This window comes from Pollicipes pollicipes, unplaced genomic scaffold (assembly GCF_011947565.3).
Source record: "Pollicipes pollicipes isolate AB1234 unplaced genomic scaffold, Ppol_2.1 Scaffold_5724;HRSCAF=6776_pilon_pilon_pilon, whole genome shotgun sequence".
Lineage (NCBI taxonomy): Eukaryota > Metazoa > Arthropoda > Thecostraca > Pollicipedomorpha > Pollicipedidae > Pollicipes > Pollicipes pollicipes.
This window is the reverse complement of record NW_023596746.1, coordinates 42,376,030-42,398,684: the sequence shown is the minus strand read 5'-3', so window position 1 is coordinate 42,398,684 and position 22,655 is coordinate 42,376,030. Positions and strand designations below refer to the sequence as shown.

The window sequence follows — 22,655 nt, the reverse complement described above, 5'->3', positions numbered from 1 at the left end:
TAATTAACTGATAGCTTGAGCATCAGACACGGAATCCGAGAAGCCTGCGTCCCCTCGCGACGACTTCCACGAATCTGCCCCCCTAACCATTTTCAGAAACTGACACCCCTGGCTGTGTAAGATGTAATGCAATTGTTCACAACATTTGTAATATGATATGATCTAACCCGTGCTTAATCGGTGTTAAGTTACGCGGCTCACTCCGTTTACCAAAGCGGCGTAGATTTGCAAAATAAGTTGGGGGGGGGGGGGGGGGCTGACCAGGAAAGATGGCAGAAAATACCTTCCAAGCGCATAAAAGCAAGTATCTCCCCAATTCTGACCGACTTTTTATATTTTTTATACGCATACCATACACTTTTCTCTCACATTTGGGCGAAGAACTTCCATTCTTCTAAGTGAAAACGAAACGGTATGCCCTTGCTTGCATGTTTAAAAGCATGCAAATGTTGCGTTTGAAGCAGCCTTATGACATTTTGAGCTGTGTTTAAGGTTACTGTCTTTGTAAAAAGGCGAAGAGGTCTACTGAATTTGCTATTTTTATTTGTTGTACTTGCTATAATTTAGATCGAACGTTGCTAGAGATATTTGAACTTTAGATCCGAAAACCAGTGACGTCAAATTCAGAACAGTGCTGTTTGAAAGACCATTATTCCCCTTTTTCTTATTCTGGAAAGCAGTGTTCGTAGACGTAAACCGGCGCATCGGTCAGTATTCCGGCGGGTTAGCGAGGTCGGTGGGCTGCTGCTGGTTGCTGGTGAAAACGATTAGGCTTCACGAATTTTTGTCGCCTTTACATTTTTCATCGTGCTTTAACGGGTTGAAAAACTTCTCACACATTAAACTTTCTGTCCCGTGGTGCAACGTCTTGGTTGGCAACTAGATGACGAAGGAAGGATCAGCAGGCGGAAACACTGGCCAAATCGCCCATCACATCCACGAGCTAAGTGTCGAAGATGAAGAGAGACTCGGTAACCTCTTCAAACAACTCGACGTTAATGGTGATGGAAGAATCGACATCCACGATTTGTCCGTATCACTTCGTCGTATGGGGATCCACCAGATGCCAGGACATGCTCAGGTAAGTCCTTTTTATGGCAACCTGTGACCCACTAAGATAAAATTAGGTGCGGGGTGTGGTTTCAAGTTGTGATGTCCCCTTAGTCCGAAGGCTCTCTGCAAGCTGAGTTCAGGTTTACAAGTGAAGAAGATTCCCTTATGGAAACTTACTACATGAGATGCAGAGGCAAATTGGTCCTAATCTGCCAGGTAGTAACTCACTAGCTTAATGTTGGTCTAGGAGCTTTCTTCAAGATAAATGTTTCTGGTTGAAGCTGTGGCCACCTGCTGAAGCTCCAGCAGTTTCATGTTCACACTCAGCCAAGGCAGGACTCTTCATCAGAGTGTTGTTGGCCTTGATTAGTTCAGATGATAATGTGACATGTATTGTTATACATAACAATATAAGCAGATGGAAGGGTTGAATGGATATGACTCATCCTCAGGTCCATCAGACCCTCCATATATAAGGCATTACCCTGGCATTAATGTTTTCTCCAGTAGGCAGGAAAACTTGGTTATCCACAAGGTTACCAAACTCTAAAACCTTTATGCTGATGTGGGTCTGCATGGGAGCATAACACTGTCTTGGGAGAGGGTAATCAAGCATCTCCCACTAACTGCAGCAGGGAAGAGAGACAAAGTGACAGATGAGGCATTGTAAGAAGCTTGTGTGGTTCCTTAGAATGTGTACTGGAATTGTTTATTGATGACATAATTGGGAGTGTTTTACGAAACTACCATCATGTTCCCACTACTTGGCATGCATATGCCCAAATATCTAATGTTAGTTCATATATCCAACAGCAGCTGAAACACAAATTAACTCAGGTGATTCCATGTATTATTAGCTGAGGAACCTGGTAAGTCATAAAAGTGTATTTGGCTAATCAATGTGCATGGCTGGCACATGGATCAAGGTCAGCAATGTATCACATGTGTTGCACATTGGGATAAAACTAATGGTGGTGGGCTGTGATGAACATTCTGGGCAATACATTCTGTGCTGGTGACAGAGCAGCACTGTCTGAGCAATAGGCAAACAGGTATGGACAAACAGTCTTACAAATGGTATGGATTTTCCCAGTGCATGAGTGTTGCCAAAATGCTGAAGTAATAATAATTTGATGATGGGTTTTTTGTATAATTTGTTTAGTTCAGTTGAAGAAATTATTACTATCAAATCAAGAAGTGAATGTCCCATGCCTTTTGCAACTAGAGGGAGATCACCAATAACTATGGGTAGAGTCAGCTTGGGTCATCCACCCCATGGTGACCTCAGCTGGCTACTTGAGGATCAAGTTATGACAACACTGACAAATCTCAATACATTTCAGACACTTTGATATGGTGTCATGCACCAAAAACATGGAGCTGCACAAACTTATGTATCCATTAAAAATATGTCACCATTGCAGATACATGCCTTCGCCAAGGTGGTGTTGGTTTTGAAATGACCCCTAAATTGTGCTATGTTCCATGACTATCTATCAAAGGTGTGCATGATGTCCCGGCCATATTTTGAATCCTGGGATGCATGTTGGTTTGTGTAGGATGCCAGTCTGAAAAACATATTGGAAGAATAAGCTTGTCGAGCTTGGTGCGCTGTGCCAGTGACAGTGGTCATTGTGAGCTGATTTATTTGGTTATATTTATGCAGAAGACACTTTTACAATGATTTTTAAAAATACAACACACATCCAGTGCCCAAGAGAAGAGATTGATCTGGAACCATCTATGGTTGTGGTCAACTAACACTGTTATTGATAGTGAAGAACTAAGCAAGGATGCTAGATGTCTGTATAAAATGAATGGGTGTAAAAAGTGAGGCAAGCCCAATCTGCTCCAGCCAGCAGTGTGCAGTGCAGGACAGGTGGATGGCCACTGCCGCTCACCTCCGCACGCTTGCAGCCAGGGTGGGCGGACGTCCTCCCCCCCCCCCCCCCCCTCCCCCAGCGACGCAGGAGATGGGGCCCCTGAGGGGTCGGCGACAGACCGCACGGCTTCGGTGAGGGTCAGCGCTGGCGGGGCTTCGCTGACCTTGTGGCCGCAGGCGACGACTGGGCATTGGTCCGATTTACCCCGGAGTGTTTGGAGAGGCGCCTCGCAGTGCGGCGTCGGCGCCGGGGGCGGGAGTATGCCGAGCGGTACCGCGTGACCGGCGCCGCCGTTCCTGAGCTGGTGGCCGATGGCGCCGCTCTGGCGTCAGCCCTGGCGCCGAGGCCAATCAGCGACCCTTGGGTGCCCTCCCCGGGACTGGTGTGAAGGTTGCACGGACGAGCCGGGTCAGCCCTGCCCCCAGCGTACGATGCCGCCTCAACTGTCCTTCTGTCACTGCTGACCCACAAAAGTGTTTTCGCCGTCTGCCAGGCCTATTGCGGCTGTCGATCACGTGATGGTTTGGCGACCCGTTTCGCGGGCCGGATGTGGCCCGTCGTCTGCGGGGAACCAATGGGCCGATTACGTGCCGGCGTCGGAACACCGGCCGCCCCTGCCCTCAGGGCGCTGACCGCAGACCGGATGTTCGGTACGTAGCGCGAGTGCACTGCGATCAGCGGAACGCTTCGGTAATTAAGGCGGGGTATTTGGCTTGTATTATGCTATTTTTACGAAGTGTCCACGGTATGCAGGCACAAACACCACGTGCGTTTCTGTCGGGGTCTGCTGTCGATGCGCGTACGTCCCCGAGTGCAGATAGTGGCGACTGTTTCCGGAGCGTGCCGCCGGATGTCAGACGGTGTACAGCCGTCGGTTGCATGGTCGTTCAACCCCGCAGCGGCGCGCGTGTCGGTCCCGGCCGCCTGGCCGTCGGATGCCAGACGGTGTACAGCCGTCGGTTGCATGGTCGTTCAACCCCGCAGCGGCGCGAGCGTGTCGGTCTCGGCCGCCTGGCGGTCGGATGCCAGACGGTGTACAGCCGTCGGTTGCATGGTCGTTCAACCCCGCAGCGGCGCGAGCGTGTCGGTCTCGGCCGCCTGGCGGTCGGATGTCAGACGGTGTACAGCCGTCGGTTGCGTGGTCGCTCGACCCCGTAGCGGCGCGAGCGTGTCGGTCCCGGCCGCCTGGCCGTCGGATGCCAGACGGTGTACAGCCGTCGGTTGCGTGGTCGCTCGACCTCGCAGCGACGCGAGCGTGTCGGTCCCGGCCGCCTGGCCGTCGAATGCCAGACGGTGTACAGCCGTCGGTTGCGTGGTCGCTCAACCCCGCAGCGGCGCGAGCGTGTCGGTCGGTCCGGTCGGTCGGTCCCGGCCGCCTGGCCGTCGGCGACGGACCGGATGTGGCGTCTGGCGCAGCACAGCGCTACGCTGGCGGCGACCCCCAGGAGGTGGTCGCCGCCAGTCCAGTTTCGTTCATTGGTGGCCAGCTCGCCGTGCTGTGCTGGTTTTCTGTGTTTTTCATGGACAGGCTTCAGACCGCTAGGCGGCTATGCGAACAGGCCGGCTGAGCGTGAGCTTATAGGACGCGCCGGTTGGATTGACGAGCGACAGGATTCTCGTGACGCAGTTGTGGCCGCACGCGGCCGAGGCGCGGCCACATGCACCACCAGCGCCCAGCTGGCATCGATTTCGGCTGCGGAAGCATGTTTCGTGGTCCCGGCGTCGACCATTGATCGCCGTCGGCCAGACGCCGGGAAGAGGGGAGGGACGGTGGGGGTAGGGTCACCCCCACCGCCCGGACGGTCGGCGCGGGGACTGGTTGGACAGCCTCGGCGCAGTGCGTCTCGGCGCTTTGCTGAGCGCCGCGCGCACTGGGGCCCCGGCGCGGTGCGTGTCGTCCCGTTCTCGGGGATGCTTGTAGCGTACTGTGAGCAGCTTCGGCAGCCGCGCCGCCATTGGCCGACTCTCAGGGCTTACAGCCGCCATATTATGCGTGGCAGTCACCAGCGTGCTATATGCGGACCCAGCCGGACGTGCTTATGGCACTGACTCGGATGACGCGTGGTATTCGGGCGGCGGCATCGGTGACATTTGGCATTCGGGGTCGCGTGTTTGCGACCGTCCGACCGACGCACATGTCCGCCGACGCGTAACGCCGGTCCACGGCGAATCCACGCAGTCGACATCACACGGTAACAGCCGGGCCGCCGTGGATTCGTGACGCGTCGCAGCGCGAGTCTGCCGCGCCCGCGAAGTCCGCCGCGTCGCGGCCTCTTGCGTATGGAGTTTCGTGACCGCGACGCTCGCCCCGCCAGCATCCGCCCCGTCCCGACCTTCCGCCGTCTGCCAAAAACGCGCGCCGCCGTCAAATGATACTCCACGGGCGCGGTGGCGGCAGCGGCGGCGGCGGCCTGGCGGCTGGCCGGCCCCGCACTGCGCACTGCGTCGCGCGCGTTTGTTGACCCCCGGGGGCATACGCGGCGGACGGGGCCTCGAGATACGTCTGGAATCCGGGTCACAGGTGGTGGGCGCCGATGTGCGTTGTTGTGCTGATGCTCGGAGGATAGAGCTCATGTCGTACCCTTCGACCAATGAAGTGCAGTTTTTTTTTGTCTTCAGAACTGGTGCCGGCTTCTCATGAATGGGCTGCGGGCTGGCGTTCTCCTTGCTCTTAAATGCTCACTAGTTTCTCTAACGGCATGCCGTGAGCTGTGTTACTTGGCTTGCTTACAACTGGACGGCGGAGGAGTCACGTGGGGCACTGGATTTCCCTGAAGGTCTCCGAGCAGATCTTCGCCGAATTCATAAAGATGTGTGAGTCCGGCGCAGCAACCGAATCCAGAAGTTCAAGAATAAGCCACGTTTTATTAATTTCACCGCTATGAAAAGACGTTGCTCGGCTGCCTCCCGTCCTGCGAGTCCGCCCTTAGAAGCTACAATTTGTCCCACTAGGCCTTCGTGCGACCTTTGGACTCGGCGCGGACGAAGGCTTTGCCCATGTCTGGCTTGGCGTTACAACACGTCCCCTGTCATCGGCCGTGGGCCTGCGGCGGAACCATGCGAGCAGTGTGACATAGCGTTGCATGGCCTTCAACCCGCCAGTGCTTGTAGTTGCCAAAAGCGTTTTCAGTGGTAAGTGATTATCTTTCAACACGAAAAGAAACGGGCAAGACAACGATTTGCCGCTGGTAGTTGTTAATGTTTCGAGTTTGAATCATTACTCTTGCATGAGTCTGCCGCATTGTAACGCCGCTGCCTCGAAGTTGGCTAGAGCCTGCGTCAGGCCCATTGCTATGTGAAACATATGGTAGCTTTTGGGAGCGTGATGGCACTCACGCTCGCATCGCCAAACCCAGTTTGGTGTGCATTATTGTGATGGAAGCACGTGACTTGTGCAGCCGTCGGGTGACATCAGTGTGTTCCCATATGTCGACATCAAAATTGTGACTGTTGGTTTGAGGGCCAGCTGTATTTGCCCCCCCCCCCCCCATCAGATTATATTTCCTTTGTCAGCTCACAGGTATAAATTCCGTTGTTGGCAATTTGGAATGCCTTCATTGGGACACTCGATCGAGTCTGGCAATGTCGCATGATTGTTGAGCCCCTGTTTCGGTCACCCGGCTTTGCTAGGCGTCCCTTGTGGTGACAGCGGCATGCATGAAGCATGTCTTCCGCTCGTCCATAATACAGTGTATGTGGGTACGGCTTGACGGGGCTGGTGGGGCGCCGCCGGCGGTGGAAAATCACCAGTGCGACGGCTGCATTGTACTAGCACGCTCGCTCCCCCGGACGCCGCGTGGTCACTTAAGTTGCGGCATTTTTGCAACTGTTTGTAAACTTGACTCAAGTCATCAAGCGTGGCTGGCGCGTCGCGAAGAGACCTACAAACAGACAAACAATCGCTGCACAGTCGGCAGGGCGACCGTGTCTCTGGCGGTCCCTCACTTGCCACCCGAGCTGGCTGGCTGGTCGCCTGCCGTTGCAACATCGCGACCTTGAACGCCCTCGCCGGAGCAGGTCCCCTCCCCCTCCCACCTGAAAAACAGTGAATGTCAAGATCACGGCCACGGCACGCGGCTGAGGATGTCTGCGTGCGACGGCGTGGAGAAGTGGCCGGGGAATGTCATGGCTGCTCCCGGCACGGAACCTCTTGGCTCGCAGCTGTCTTCCGGCTGCCAGCTGAAAGCGTCGTAGGCGAACACGGCTTGCATGGCTCGCCCTGGAGTCAGGCCAGCGGTGGGCAGCGCGACTCCATGCAACACATGTTCGGTGCAGAGAGCGCCAGGCGGAAGGGTCCAGCGTGACCTCTGGAAATCGGCCTGCGCCGCGGCACTGCGCGCTTCAGAGTGACGTTAGAGCCGCTCTGTGCTGAGAACTCTGCCGCCCTGCAGCGCATGATCGGCCTGCGCCACGGTACTGCGCTCTTCGGAGTGGCGTTAGAGCCGCTCTGTGCTGAGAACTCTGCCGCCCTGCAGCGCATGATCGGCCTACGCCGCGCACTGCGCTCTTCGGAGTGGCGTTAGAGCCGCTCTGTGCTGAGAACTCTGCCGCCCTGCAGCGCATGATCGGCCTGCGCCGCGGCACTGCGCTCTTCGGAGTGGCGTTAGAGCCGCTCTGTGCTGAGAACTCTGCCGCCCTGCAGCGCATGATCGGCCTGCGCCGCGGCACTGCGCTCTTCGGAGTGGCGTTAGAGCCGCTCCGTGCTGAGAACTCTGCCGCACTGCAGCGCCTGGCGAATCAGATGGGAGCAGTGTTGTGGGAGGTCACGCCGCCCCACAACATGGCAGCTGATGTGGCGGCCGACAGCTGAGTCGGTACTTCCGCCGGCGGTCTCCGGGGGCGGCCCGGCGGCGGGGCGTCGCGGCCAGGCGACGGCGACCTGGGGCTGAGCGGCGCCGCTCGGCTCTGCTTGTTTGGGCGGGGTGGCCCGACCGGGAGCCAGAGTCCGGTCTGCTACGTCACACGAGCCTGGCGTGGACAGGGTGGGCGTGGCGCTGGCTGGAGGCATCCAGATCCGTGTTCGTTTGGTGATGAGGAAGCTTGTGGCCGAGTCGTGCGGGGTCCTTGGTCTGCAAGAATGTACACGTGTCATGCCGCATGATATGTTTGCATCTCTCGTGTGTCCCGGTTCGAGAACCACGTATAGCGCGAGCGCTGTCTTCCACGAGAACCCTGCATCACGTAACTTCACGCGAATTTAGATCCCTCCAGCGTCTGTTCCCTCCGTCCCGCACGCTCCCGAAGGCGGCAGTGGGGGCATGCTCCATCCTCTAGCGTCTGTTCCCTCATTCCCGCACGCTCTTAAGGGCGGCAGATCCTCCGCTGTTGCCCAAAGGTGACCACGGGAAAGGTGTTGCGGGGATGCACCGAGTGGTTTGGTCACGAGAGTAACCGGTCTGGGGCCGTGCGGTCTCCTGACAGCTCCACGCCACGTGACCGCTGCATGCTGGTCAGCATCGCCAGTTGGCCGGGCGAGGGAGGCGTCCGCCAGGAGGGCTCGTCTCGGCCCGACCCGGTGTTTATGCAGATGGTGGGGCGGCGGCGGCGGCGGCGGCGGCTCGTCCTGTCCCGTTAGCGGAGCCGGCCAGCTGACGTGGACCGACCGCTCAGCAGCCAGGCGAATGGGATGGCTGATGTTCATTAGCCTGTCCGCTGGTCCGGCAGATCAGGTCGGATGTATGGTACAGCCTAGCAGGCCAGGCGGCTGCGGCTGACTCGTCGGCCAGGCGTGGCCGACTCAGCCGAGCCCAGCTGACCGTGACCGTGGCCGTGACTGCGGCTCCTCGCGTGCTGCAGCCGACGGGTCGGGTTTGGCCGGCTGTGCGGGGTTACTGGGGTGTCGGCTGCCCGGTTCTGCGGCGCCCTCCACCCGGCGGCTGTGCGCAGCGGTGGCAGCGCCCGGGTAGTCATTACGGCATCGCCACGCGAGCCGAAATTACCCCAAACGTGGTACGTGCACGAGGAGCCAGCCCGGCGGCGGTGGCGGCCGGCCGCGCCCCCGAGCGCCCTGCTCCGGCGCCGCGCACAGGCCGGCGCGTGCGCCGGTGCCTGGCCGGCGGCGCGGCCAGGCCTCGTGACGAGTCGCCGGCGAAGCGGTGTTGTGGCAGCGCGCCAGCTGGGGTCCGGCAGTCGGCCGGGCACAGGGTCAAGGCCTGGAGAGAGGGCGCGCGCGCGCCGCGGACTGGGGTACCATCGACCCGGTCACGGTAGTCACGAGGGCGGGGCAGCGTCCCGGTGCAGGTGGGGTTACGGCACTGGTCGCGTCTCAGCTGTGGTTTACAGGCGGGCGAGCCGCGTCCGTGCCGTGACCCGCCGCCGGCTCCGGTGCTGGTTGGCACGCCGGGGCGGTGGCGGGCTCGGGCGGTGCTCCGTCGGCTGGCGCTGTGATCAGCTCGCAGCACCCACGCCAGAAATGTTGTTGGCGAGCATCAGAACACTCCCCGGCTGATGGCCGCTGTGCACGTTGCCGCCGTTCACAGGGTAGGACGCGGCCGTCAGCGAGGCACGGTTGCCATGACCTCCCCCCCCCCCTCTCTTTCCACGTCCTCGCCCCAGGTCGAGCGCTCGGGACTGAGCTTACCTGAAAATTCGGGCGCCCGCTGGTAGCTATGGCGCTGCTCTCATTTTGTTTATTGATGGCTGTTACATTGATTTTTGTCCGTTTGGACAGTGAAATGTGATTTCGTGCTGAGAAACATCTGCGAGTCATCATGTAGTTGTAGGGCCGCGGTGCTGGTGTTCTGCAGCCTGTCACGCGCATGTCCGCTGACCAGGAAATGCGCGCTGGTGCCCGCGTATGGGCTTTTCGAGATTGTGAAATCGCGGAGTGCGTAACTGACTAGTCGAACTGATACCAATGACTTGGAGTACTATGTTGTGGATGTCATGCTGAATTACGCGTCTTGAAAGCCAGATAAAGCTATTTGAAATGCCAAGTCGGGCCAGACATGTGTTATCGGTGATCCGCAAACAGAACTCTGGAGCGGTGGTGCCCGTTCAGTGCGATTAACGCGGTACGTTGTGCACGTGGCTCTGGTGTCGTGAATTTTGCAGTTACATGATCACTCGATGTTACGTAGTGTTTCGTTCTGCGTGATGGAGCAGTATGTGCTTAAATGTTTATATTTTGCTGCAATGTAGTCCTCACGCCGGCAAATTCATAGGAAGTCCACCCGCCACGCTTTGGCCACGGGGTTTGGTTTGGTTTGGAAATTTACGAAGCATTCTCCAGTTTTCAATCCCGGATGTCTCTACGTACAAGTCTGGTACAGCACTCGAATGGCCTTGACTGCTCCCCGTGCGCCAGTAGTTTGCCCGCTACCTGTGTCCGTCAGTGGTACCGTGCCCGCGTCGTGCCTGTGACCGCCACTGGTGCCATGTCCGCCGCTGATGCCGTGTCCGCTGCTGGTGCCATGTCCGCCGCTGGTGCCGTGGCCGCCGCTGGTGCCGTGACCGCCGCTGATGCCGTGTCCGCTGCTGGTGCCGTGTCCGCCGCTGGTGCCGTGACCGCTGCTGGTGCCGTGTCCGCCGCTGGTGCCGTGACCGCCGCTGGTGCCGTGTCCGCCGCTGGTGCCGTGACCGCCGCTGGTGCCTTGACCGCCGGCATGCCGTCGCTTACCAGGCGCGCTCCCCGTCCCGCAGAAGTTCATCGAGCGCTCCGACCAGAACAAGAGCGGCGACCTGACGCTGGCCGAGTTCGTCTACTACGTGCTGGAGCACGAGAAGAAGCTCAAACTGGTCTTCAGTTCGCTCGACCACAATAAGGACGGTGAGTGGCGCAGCGTGGATAGCGCCTTGTGCCCGATCGGTGCCTGCTGGTGTCGCATGTGCTGGCCCGGTCCCTGCTGGTGGCGCTCTCTTTGGTGGCGGTTCGTCTGGTGTTGGACATACCCGCTTGGCCCCTGCTGGTGGCGCTCCCTGCTGCTGGTTTCCCTCTGGTGTCAGACATGTCCGCTCGGTCCCTGCTGGTGGCCTCCCTCTGGTGCCAGACATGCCCCCTTGGCCTCTGCTGGTGGCGTCCCTCTGGTGCCAGACATGCCCGCTCGGTCTCTGCTGGTGGTTCTCCTTCTGCTGTCCCTGTACCACGTCATGCGGGCTCAGACTCCTCGTCCGTAGACGAGTCTTCACTTGGATTTTCAACGGGCTACACATGTGTCAGACAATCGTTGAGGAGACCCACTGCGGATTAGTTTGGAGCGATGAGATTCCTCGGGCCCGGCGGGCACCTACTGCGCACATGGCTGATGGTGGGGGCCGCGTCAGTCGTCGCTAGGACCAGCACAGCGGGCGTCGTCAGTCGGTGGGGAGCGGCTGGCCGGGCGTCACAGCCGCTGGCTGCCCCTGTAGGATGTGGCGTGTGTTCTAGGGTGGTTTGGTTTTGGTCGTGGTAGGAAGGGATCACGTTGGCTGTGTTGTGTTAGGAGTAAATTGGCCTACGACAATGTATTCGGATTCGAAAACTGTTAGATATTTGCTTGACTTTCTCATAATTTTTCAAGAATGACAACCACTTCTAGGAGCATAGAATTCGTCAAGTTAGTGACCAGTCTGGTCGCAGGCCGGCAGGGGCCTTCATATACGGTTGTTACCGTGTGCTGGTAACAAACGTAGCAGGTGTGGGAGGCTCTCCTCGGCGGCCTCCGCAGCCTTGCGTGCGTTCAAACGCACACGCATACAGACAGTCACGCTGGCCGGCACACACAGCCTGCGCTTGGCCCTTTCGGGTCGCACCCCGCGCCACGCTACTCAGGCGTCACCCTTCCGGATGCGACCGGCGCGAACACAGGCCCTTCCCTCCCCTCCGCCGGCCTCCCCCTCACCCCCTACAGCAGACCAAAATAGCCTGCGCCGTCCACGCCACAAAGGTCCAGTCACGCACGTAGCCAGGCGGGACAAACAAGGATGATAACGTTGGAAGGTCCAATGGCGGCGGCCGGCCGGTCGGGCGCATACCTCGGACTCCCCCTCTGCGCCGGCCACTGGGGCTCGTGGCATACCTCGGACTCCCGCCTCTGCGCCGGCCACTGGGGCTCGTGGACCACACGCACAAACGGACCCCTGCCGCATGGTCCGTGTGGACCGGCGCTCCCGGTGGGGCCGGGCAGCCGCCGGCCGGCCGGCACCAGCAGCGACGCTGCCCCTCCTCGTCCGGGCGTCCGGCTCGACGGCAGCCCCATGACCCGTGGATTCGTTTCGCCCTCGCTCGGCCGTCAGGTCAGCTGTTCAGCGCAAAGTCCCAACAAGATAGCACATTTACTTTTTCTAGTCATGCTCGCGACAAGGCGGTCCCATTCTTCTGGCGACGCGTGGAGCCTTACGTGAAAAACAAGCAGGTACTATTGAGTCTTTGCACCCCTCACTAAGACGCCATGGAAAATGTTCAGCGCGGAGTTAAGAAGGCCTGTAGGAACAATGCTGCTCTCCATCGCTGCCCTTCGAAACATTTTATTCCACGTGGTACTGTTTGGCATCTTGAAGTGATCATTAGCCGAAGTACTACGTTTAGTTGTGAGCTTGTATTTCGTACGTTTGCTGCCCTGAAGGCTGTTAGTTCCTCGGAAGGTGTGGTAATCTTCCCGTCATTTCATCCCGTGTTTACAAGTGTTTTTGTGCTGCTTGACCACCAGGTTTTTCGTGGGAGGATGTTTGAAGATTACAGCACGGCTATTTTCACGTCATTTTTTCTACTGACGGGCTCAGATTACGGCGCGAGCACCCGATAGCGTAAACATTCCTCGTTCGAAGCACGCATGTCGCGACAGTTGACCTCGGGGTCGTCGTTCCATGTCACGGTCGCTCCGACCAGCGCCGAACCAGGCGACCTCACGATCCTCTGCGCACGTGCGGCGGGGTTGAGTCATTCGTTTGCGAGCTTGCGCCCTCTGAGGTCGAGGCGTCGAGACGCAGCTGAGCAAGCCGCGCCGGGTGCCGACGACAACTGATGCCACCCGTACCGCGCAGCTTCGGCGCGGCTGCTGTGGAACCGTTGGGCGACAAGGCCTCCTGTGTTGTTTCTGGTGTGGTGTCCCGGCGAACAGCTGCAGTCGCGCACCTGCCAGAGCCCCTGCGCCGCTGCAGCGGACCGGCTGGTGACATAGGGCCGACGGGTGGCCCCTGGCCCGCCGATTCGGGCTCCCCGTCCGCTCGAGAGGCGGGCGCGGCCGGCGCCGGGCCCGTGATAAGCCGTCCAGCGCCGGCCGCCGGCCGCCCGTCCGCCGCTATCTTATCGCCCGTCGAGGGGAGTCAGGGGTCAGCCGAGTGCTCTCCGGGCGGCTCCGGTGCGCCGGCGGCGCCGTGGCCGGCCCTGAACTCGACACTGTGCCGCCGGCCGCGACGGCCGATACCGCCCGGGTCGGCGGCCTGATGTGCCCACCGGGTGGGAGCGTGGGGAGCCATGACTGCGCCGGCACCGCCGCGACGGCCGGTACCGTCCCGTGTTGGCGGCCACATGCGTCCACCGGGTGGGAGCGTGGGGAGCCATTACTGCACTGGCACCGCCGCGACGGCCGGTACCGTCCCGTGGCGGCGGCCTGATGTGCTCACCGGGTGGTAGCCGTGAGAAGGCATGACTGCACTGCTCGCCGATCTGCACCTCTCGTCTCGTGGTGTATTAGAATACAGTTATGTTGTTTACATACAGGCGTTACCTGTATCTTGTTGGATTCGATGCAAAAGCGCCAAGCGCTTGTAGCGAGTCGCCGCCCGTGTGATGTGGCAAAAGCACGTGCTCTCTGTGAGGTGCCGGGCCTGATGGTGCCAGGCCACCCTTTACGCTGTATATGAACACAGAAGCAGCCGGCTTGATGGACATGTCGTGACAGTGTGGGAAGGCGTGACTCTGATATTTGCGTCGACAACGTGCTGGGACGCACGATTTGGGTTTTTCGGAGTTCCCGTGAGGTGCGGAGATCTTCGAGTGTCCTCAAGACGCGGGAAGTCATGTTCTACGTCGTGAACGGATTTCCCCGAACGTAATCTCACACGGTGTGTTTACAGAAGGCGCGCAGAAGCCTCAGCGGTCAGGCCCGCGCTGCTGAAGGACGTGCCTCTGAAGTCGCTGAAGGTCGTGCCTCTCGTGCTCGTTTTCCTTGTTGTGCCTCTGCGTCGCCTTGCATCCCGACGATTGCCTGCGCTCGGTGATGGCCGCTGCTGTGTTCACTCAGTGGTAGGGTCATGACCGCTGCCGGTGTGCTGAGTAGCGCTTATGTGCCGAAGCGGAGCCGGACGGCCGCGCTGCCCACGAGCCCGCGCTCCGGACGTCGTCAGGGTCGCGGACGGCGCCGGCCGTCCGGAGCTGTCCTGTCCGCGGACGCCGCCGAGCAGGCTCAGCACGGCCGCACTCGGCGACGGACCGGACCGGGCCGCCTCTCGCGCGGCCGGCCCTCCACCGCTGACGTCACTGGCTCTGGGAACGGCGCCCGTGACGTCAGACGGCCGATCGGCCGGCGGCGGCTGGTGCGCGGCATTTGTCGGCGCCTGAGTGTGGCGGGCGGGCGCGCGGGCGCCGCCGACCTGAGCTGACCTGATCTGACGGGGCGCGGCCGGTGCCGCAGGCCGCCTGGACCTGGAGGAGATCTACAGCTCGCTGCACAAGCTCGGCCTGCAGGTGGACCGGGCGGAGGCGAAGCGGCTCCTCCAGCGGTGAGTGGCGGCGCGGCGGGACCGCCGACTTCGGTCTGACCCGGTGGCATGGCGCTGCACGCGGACACTCGGGTGCAGGCTGACGAGACCGCTCCCAGTGTGACAGGCGCGTGTCCGGCTCAGGCTGGTGTCCGGTCCTGCGGGCTGTTGTGTCCAGTGTAACACGGCGCGTGTCCGGCTCAGGCTGGTGTCCGGTCCTGCGGGCTGTTGTGTCCAGTGTAACCGGCGCCTGTCCGGCTCAGGCTGGTGTCCGGTCCTGCGGGCTGTTGTGTCCAGTGTAACACGGCGCGTGTCCGGCTCAGGCTGGTGTCCGGTCCTGCGGAGTGTTGTGTCCAGTGTACCCTGATGCCTGAATGTGGTGCCCTCCCTCATGGTGCAATGGCATCGCTGGAACGCATGCTCTGGATGCTATCGGATGTTTAACCCCATCTGGCTTCAGAGGCGCCGGGGCTGTTAGTCGTTCTGTGTTTTGTCGATGCCCTAATACGCCTTCCTCAGTTTTGTCGCCGTGCCCTGACGCAGCAGTACCTCAGCAGTGTGACCGGTCTGTGACGTCGCCGGCTGTCTGGCTCCGCGGCCCCCTTATCGGCTGTTGTTCTCCCGCTGGCCCTGTTCGCCTCGGTGGTGCCGGTGGTGAAGCACCAACGGCCCCGTTTGTCGCTGTTGGGCAATGCCGGCCGTTGCGCAACGCGGACGTCCCTCCGCCCGGTCCTGACGGCCGTCAAACAGGCGCCGGCGTCGTGCAGCGGCGACACGGCGCGGAACGCCGCGCCGGCAGCGCAGTGGGAGACCGCTCCACATCTCGTGATCTCGCTCGCGGCCGGTGCGATCTTGGAGCTGGTGCAGTGGAGAGATCCGCTGCGTGGCACCAGGAGTGCCGTCGGCAACAGGGTCTCGGGGGACCGGCTGCCGGACCGTCTGTATCGCGGATCGCGCTCGCGCTCTGATAGGGCTTTGTGACAGGGGAGGATGCTGTTGTTTTGTTGGCCCAGCGCTGAGCGGATTTGGCGTCAAGTCCCCGATTGTGGGAGCCAGCGCTGCTGACAAGTGCGGTCGCAAGCCCTGGCTGCATCTAGTTACATAAAGCATGACGTTCTCGTAGAAAGTGGGGAAGGAGGCGAGGAGGGCTCGTTGCGCAATTTGCCATCCTTTACTCCCTGTGATCCTCTGTACATGTATCGTGATTATCTCTTCCTGTTGGCATTGCGCCCAGGGCGTGCCGTGCTTGAGCTTGTCCTCTGTGTGACCGCGGCTGCTTCCTTTTGGCACACACTTCGCCCCGGCCTGTGTGCAAAAGGAGAGCCGTTCTCTGCGCTTGGTGGGAGAACCTTGCGATCACGTCATTGCGCCTGACATCGGCCATCTCTGGAGCCCTTCCCGGGAAGTGGGAGGCCTGCTGTTGTGACCGCGGCCGGTGCTGACCGGTGTGCGCTTGCGCCGCCGCAGCATGGACAAGGACGGCACGCTGGAGATCAGCTACGGCGAGTGGCGCGACTACCTGCTGTTCCACCCGAGCTCGGAGCTGCACGACATCCTTCAGTACTGGAGACACTCGACGGTGAGTGGCCGCGTCCGTCGCCACGGTCGACGGGCCGGGGCAGGCGCACGGGCGCCGGCCCCGCCCGGTGACCGGCTGGGTACAGAGACGCGTCTGTAACGAGTTGTAGTTCGATCTAGACCGGTGAGGAACTAACGCGCCGCGCACCGCGTCGTTCGTGCTGGTCCCGTCTGCGCGTCTCAGTCGTCAGCGGCGCCCCCGCTGAAGCGTAGTGAGTGCATCAGCGTGATCGTGTTTGCAGTGGTCCGGCTCGCCGAAGTCGTCCGGCCTCGGACCGGTGTGTGGATACTAGCGGGGGACTAGATTGGATACTAACGCACTTCATCACGGTTTGGCCGTCCGCCGGTGGAGCGCTGCGTGCAGTATACCAGGCGTCGCCGCCAGTGTGCGCTGTCTGCCGCTCCCAGTTCTGGCCAGTTGTGTGCGCTGTCGGCTCGGACGTCTGCGGGGCTCGCCCGCGGTGTCCAGTAGGCTAGAGCCACCTCGGTGCCGTCCGCTGGGAAGGGAGCCTTACGGAGTGTCCCTCGAGGCGCGCCGTCCCCCGTGAAGGAGGTGATTTTCAGTGACAGACGGGAGGAAGTGCAACCAGCCCGTGCCCAAGCAGTCTGCGGGCTAAGCACCAGCGAAGCATCCCATGGCTCTGTCGGGGTAGGACGCGGCGAAACGAATGCGTAATTTGTTCCGCTCTCTTCCCGACGGCCATGCCATGTCTTCTTGGTCCGATCTCGCCTGCTTCCTCGGCATGGTTGCGCCTCTCCCCGCTGCTCAGCCGGCGCAGTGGCTTGCCCGGCTTTCTTAGCTCGTGTGTTCTGGCGTGGTGCTAGCGCTCATCTTGTGCATGGTGGGAGTGACCTGTGCATGTGTCGGTGGATATGTATGGCTGCTGCCTTCGCTTCACACTTTGTATTTGCGTTTGTGCTCCTGTTGTTTGATCCAGTTCACCGGTTGTGGTTTCACTGTATGTACAGTACTCGTGCGGTGTCAGTATCACGCGAATGTCATCGCGCCGCCTTCACTCCGCATGGCTTCCGTCTCGGGGTTTGCGTTCGTGCCGGTTCGGGCTCGCCGGCGGAGCGCCGACGCGCACCGCTCCGCCGGCGGCCCTCGCGCTCTGTGCCGCTCGCTGACGCCGGCCGTTCTGTCTGCCCAGCAGCCGCGCGCGTCTGGCCGGCTGGCGGCGTTCCCTCCCGCCTGCCCCATGTCGGCGCCGCCCGGCGGCGGCCGGCTGCGCGCCGCGCGCCCGGCCGTGGCGTGCGCCATGTCGGCGCCGGCGCTGCCGCTGCAGGCGGTGGCCGGCCGACTGCCGGCGGCGCTGCTGCGGCCCGCCCACCCACTGCACCCGCTGCTGCGCCGGCTGGACGCGCGCGGTCTGCTCTGCTTACAGTACCTGGACATCGGCGAGGACCTCAATGTGCCGGACGACTTCAGCGCCGAGGAGCTGCAGCAGGGCCTGTGGTGGCGCCACCTGCTGGCCGGTGGCGTGGCCGGTGCCGTCTCGCGCACCGCCACCGCCCCGCTCGACCGGCTCAAGGTCTTCCTGCAGGTACGCACGCCGCCGGCTGGGCGGCGGCTCGCGATGACTGCGAACGCGGCGCGGTTTGATGGCGAGCGGCGAGACTCCGGGTGAGCTGGCGCCGCGGTGGCGTGTGGTAGGACATGATGAGACGTGGCCCACCGCTCTGTGGCGTCTCGCAGCGTGTCGGTTTTCGACGTGAGGTGACGGCGGACCTGTCAGTATTTCGTGTGCAGCACCGATGCGCTGACCGTGTGTTCTTGCGCGCTGGTGTGAAGCTGAACCTGTGAGAAGCGTTCTCGTGTCTGACCAGGGATATCGTGCGCATGCTAGGTTATGCCGTTGGCTGCCTAAACCTTGCACGCTGTCCGCGATGGCGGTCTTTCCGCCGTGCATCTGAGCAGCCCTCACCGCGTTCCCTGGTCGTGGGCGCGTGACGTCACCGCCGGCCGCGGCGTTTTTGGCAGGTGCACGGCAAGTCCCACTTCTGCAGCATCCAGCACTGTCTGCGCCACATGCTTAACGAGGGCGGCGTGCGATCACTGTGGCGTGGCAACGGTATCAACGTACTCAAGATCGCACCCGAGTCGGCGCTCAAGTTCATGGCCTACGAGTACGCCAAGCGCGCGTTGCGCGGCGACCGGCCGCGCGACATCAGCATCTACGAGCGGTTTGCGGCCGGCAGCTTTGCCGGCGGCTTCAGCCAGACCGTCATCTACCCGATGGAGGTGCGCGATCGGCGTCGTGGGACGGGGAGGGAAGGGCATGGGTATGAGTATGGGTATGGGTATGGGTATGGGGAGGGACGGAGTAGGTGTGTGTGGCTGGGGAGTGGTATGACGTGGGTGTGCAGGGACGAGGAAGGACGGCTGAGTGGGAGATGAGACATCGCATGTCCAAGCTGCGGACGGCAGCTGGTCTAGAAAATATCCGGATGGGCCCCAGTGCGGGGTGATTCGCGCGCCTGGTGCAGATGAGGACGGTGTCCTCCGCCACCGTCAGGCCCTGAACCGTCCTCCTCGCCGCAGGTGCTCAAGACGAGGCTGGCTCTCCGCCGCACGGGCCAGTACAAGGGCATGGTGGACGCCGCCATGAAGATCTACCGCGCCGAGGGCCTGCTCAGCTTCTACAAGGGCTACGTGCCCAACCTGCTCGGCATCATTCCATACGCCGGTGAGGCTCGGCCGGCGGCGGCGGATGGGCGGGTGGAAAGGCAGAGCTCGCCCGTCACGGCTGCGGAGATTGGTGAACGCTAGCTGGGGCTGGCGGGTGCCGCGCGTGAGGGACGGGAAGAGCGTCTCCAGAGAGGGGGACGGGCAGAGCTCACCCGTCACGGCTCGGGAGGCGGATGAGAGCCAGCAGAGGCCGGCTGCCCGGCGGGGCCGGGCTCCCGATGCGGTCCGAGGACCGATGTGAGGGTGTCCGACTCCGGGGCGAGCTACCGGTGCGGTCCGAGGACCGATGTGAGGGTGTCCGACTCCGGGGCGGGCTGCAGGGTGGGCTGCCGGTGCGGTCTGAGGACCGATGTGAGGGTGTCCAACTCCGGGGCGGGCTGCGGGGCTGGCTAGCGGTGCGGTCTGAGGATCGATGTGAGGTTGTCCGACTCCGGGGCGGGCTGCGGGGCGGGCTGCTGGTGCGGTCCGAGGACCGATGTGAGGGTGTCCGACTCCGGGGCGGGCTACCGGTGGCGTCGCCAAAGGGCCGGCCCCTATCACAACTCGCGATACGTTTATTGTCCGAGTCCAGTTACCAGCTGCAGCTGCTTGCATTGTTTTCACCGGCTTCGGTGTAATTTATTACTGTGAATGACTTGACAAGAACGTGTGCGATTGGCAGTATTGTTGAGATGCTATTTTCAGTTTCATATTTATGTTCGTAGTTGCTTATGGTGGCGATGAGTGATTCGTAAGTCATGGACAAGATGCCTCCATCTCCTGTTCTCTGTTTGATAACGATGGCCTCGGTCACGTGCAAATGTAATTGGTAACTGCGTCTGGTCCAGGTGGAGCTCCTGATAGCGGTATGTCATGTTATACGGTGTGACTGGCGTGTGAAGCGTGGCACGTTCACACCTGACGTGTGCCTGGTGGGGCTCATAACGCCAGAACCATGGCGGGCGCGCGGGCGCCGCGGTGACCGTCGCTTGACCGTGTCGACGTCGCCGCCCAGGTATCGACCTGACCGTGTACGAGACACTGAAGAAGCGCTACCTGCGCAACCACGACGAGTCTGAGGACCCGGGCGTGCTGGTGCTGCTGGCCTGCGGCACGGCCAGCAGCACGTGCGGCCAGATCGCCTCCTACCCGCTGGCGCTGGTCCGCACCAGGCTGCAGGCGGCCGGTGAGAGTCGACACCCACCCGAGCGCCGCCGCCGCCGCCGTCTGGCGCTGCCTTACGCTGTCTCTCGTTCTCTTTGTTGGTTTGGTTTTCGCTCTCTCGCTCTCTCTCTCGCTTAGGCTCCATATTCGGGGCCTTGTGTGTGGCTCTCGGTTGTTTTGTCTGGGTACCATCTCTGCGTGCGCGCCATGATGTAGATGTGCTTTGTTGTCCGAAGTACGTGGGATAACAACTCACCTGTCCAGATCGCAGTCGTTATCGACGTACTGGCCTGCTCGTTCTCTCGATTGCATTGATTCATGTGCCGCGACTGCGGTCCTGTACCCGTCGTGTCACGTGGGTTAATTTCTGATGCTGGTGGCAGTTATCACCGTTGCAACTCCCGACGCACCCGCCCTGCACGGTGCCAGTGGTGCCCCCGCCCCCGCTGACGGTGCCGGTGGTGCCCCCGCCCCCGCTGACGGTGCCGGTGGTGCCCCCGCCCCCACTGACCGGCCATGCGTTCCGCTTCCAGCGGTGCTCCAGCAGCAGGCGGGCGGTACAGACCCGGCCACACTCAACATGCGCTCCCTGTTCCGCTCGATCATACAGCAGGAGGGCTTCCTCGGCCTGTACCGCGGCATCGCGCCCAACTTCCTCAAGGTGGCGCCCGCCGTCAGCATATCGTACGTCGTCTACGAGAAGTGCCGGACTGCGCTGGGCGTGACGATGACGTAACGAAGCTGCCGTCTAGAGCAATTGGCGTGGCCGCCGCGGCCGGTGGTCGCCGGCCGCGCCCCGGCGGCTGGCTGGCCGCGGCGCGGCCGGCGGCGGCCGTGCGATATTCCCGGTCGGCGTCGCAGCGTAGTCGGTAGCGTTGGTTAGCTAGTGGCGGGACGCTGGCAGTCGCGGAGACCAATGGGAGGTGCCGGCCGCGCGGGCGTGGGGGCCGGTCGGCGGCCTGCGCGCCTCCGACGCGACGCCCGCGCTCCCCGGTCGCGGGGCTTCTACTCGAGGAGCGCGCCCTCCTGTCCTACGCTTGATTCTGATGGTCCGTTATTTATTGAGCGTCGATGGTGCTGTTTTACGTGGCTGACACTTGTTACCTTGTGCGATGTGCTGGCGCCGTGCCGGCCGCTGCCTGTGTTTGCGTGAGGTGCACGCGGTCCGTGGCCGCCTTAGCTCCGTTCAGAGGGTGGCGGCGGCGTGTTGTCGGCCGTTGACGCGTGGGCGTGCATGGGGAGGCGACCGACGCCCCATAGGGGGAGAATCATGCCAGTTTGCCTTGTCGCGGCTGATCAAATGTCAACCCTGGAGATGCACCACTGAAGTGACCGAATCAGTAGCTGGTGTAGCGGAGTGGCGCGGGTGGAAGGGCCACTCGGCCGGTCATTTTTAGATGATTGTTGTCCGCCCGGTGAGCCCGGACGGCGACGATCGTTCTGTATATGTTCTCCCACCAGCATGCTTAGGTCAATCGTTATCTGGCTCGCTCTGGTCATTTCCTCCCTATTGCGTCTTTCAGGGACTCAATGTTCGCGGTGAAAACAGTATTGGCACCCGTCTGCCCTTGAGGTGGACGTTTTTAAGCCGTTGTTTTCTAAATCGAGAATAAATCTTAAAATAATGTGCCGTGTTATGATTTTTGGCAACGATGTGGTCCGTTCCGCATTTGACTCGGCGTAGCCGAGCGTGTATTGAAATACGGCTGATTCAGTGCAGTGCATCGTGAACGTTCCCCATGGCGCCCAAGAACGCTTCACAGCCAATTCAAACAGCCCCGTCAAACAGGAAACGTTAGCAGAGAAACAGGCGTCCCAATGTACAGGCTGGCGGGAGGGGCGCGCGGTGCGGCTCGTTCGGCGGGCCACCGTCCCGCGTCGCTCGCCACAGTAGCCGGACATGCAGCGGAGGCCCAGCGTCCCCCGGCCAGCGCCGCTCCCGCCGACGCTCAGCCCGGCGCCACGCCTACCGCTGCTCGGTCAGCGCCGAGGCGAACGTGGGCATCCGCTGCGCTGGGCGACCTCACGCGGGGCCACCTCACTCTGGGCGACCTTACGCGGGGCCACCTCACGCGGGGCCACCTCACTCTGGGCGACCTTACGCGGGGCCACCTCACGCGGGCGACCTCGCGTGGGCGACCTCACGCTGGGCGATTCGAAAAGCGTCCTGGGTCTATGTGGATGCAGGCATGTCAGACGCCTTTGGTTGAGATACGTGATTCCAGACGCCATCGACCAGTTGCGCACATAACCCCTGGCTGCGACGCAGCACGTGTAATGCGGCACAGTCTACCCTGGCTGACGTCACGGTGACGCCATCGACCAGCTGCGCACATAACCCCTGGCTGCGACGCAGCACGTGTAATGTGGCACAGCCTACCCTGGCTGACGTCACGGTGACGCCGTCCACCAGCTGCACACATAACCCCTGGCTGCGACGCAGCATGTGTAATGCGGCACAGTCTACCCTGGCTGACGTCACGGTGACCATGCGCTGCGGCCGGTGGTCATGAGCAGGTGGTGACCGGTTTCAGACTGCTTGACATTTTAGTGTCATAAAATTTATTTTTGTTACGCTCGTGTATGAAGCAGCACAATGTATTCAACGTTCACGCGGTGGCCAACGAAAAAAACAGTTCAGCAATTAAGGTACTATATATATATATATATATATATATATATATATATAT

General features: G+C 61.1%; 1 protein-coding gene across 1 annotated transcript; it reads left to right on the top strand.

The window, feature by feature from the left end:
- Positions 1-713: 713 nt before the first annotated feature.
- SCaMC (Short Calcium-binding Mitochondrial Carrier) lies at positions 714-21,592 on the top strand. The gene is made up of 9 exons (XM_037225776.1): positions 714-1,081; positions 10,578-10,704; positions 14,489-14,576; positions 16,023-16,134; positions 17,519-17,677; positions 18,115-18,375; positions 18,676-18,820; positions 19,817-19,987; positions 20,499-21,592. Exons 1-9 carry the CDS (start codon positions 884-886, stop codon positions 20,699-20,701), a joined length of 1,464 nt encoding a protein of 487 aa, XP_037081671.1. The 5' UTR covers positions 714-883; the 3' UTR covers positions 20,702-21,592.
- Positions 21,593-22,655: the final 1,063 nt, after the last annotated feature.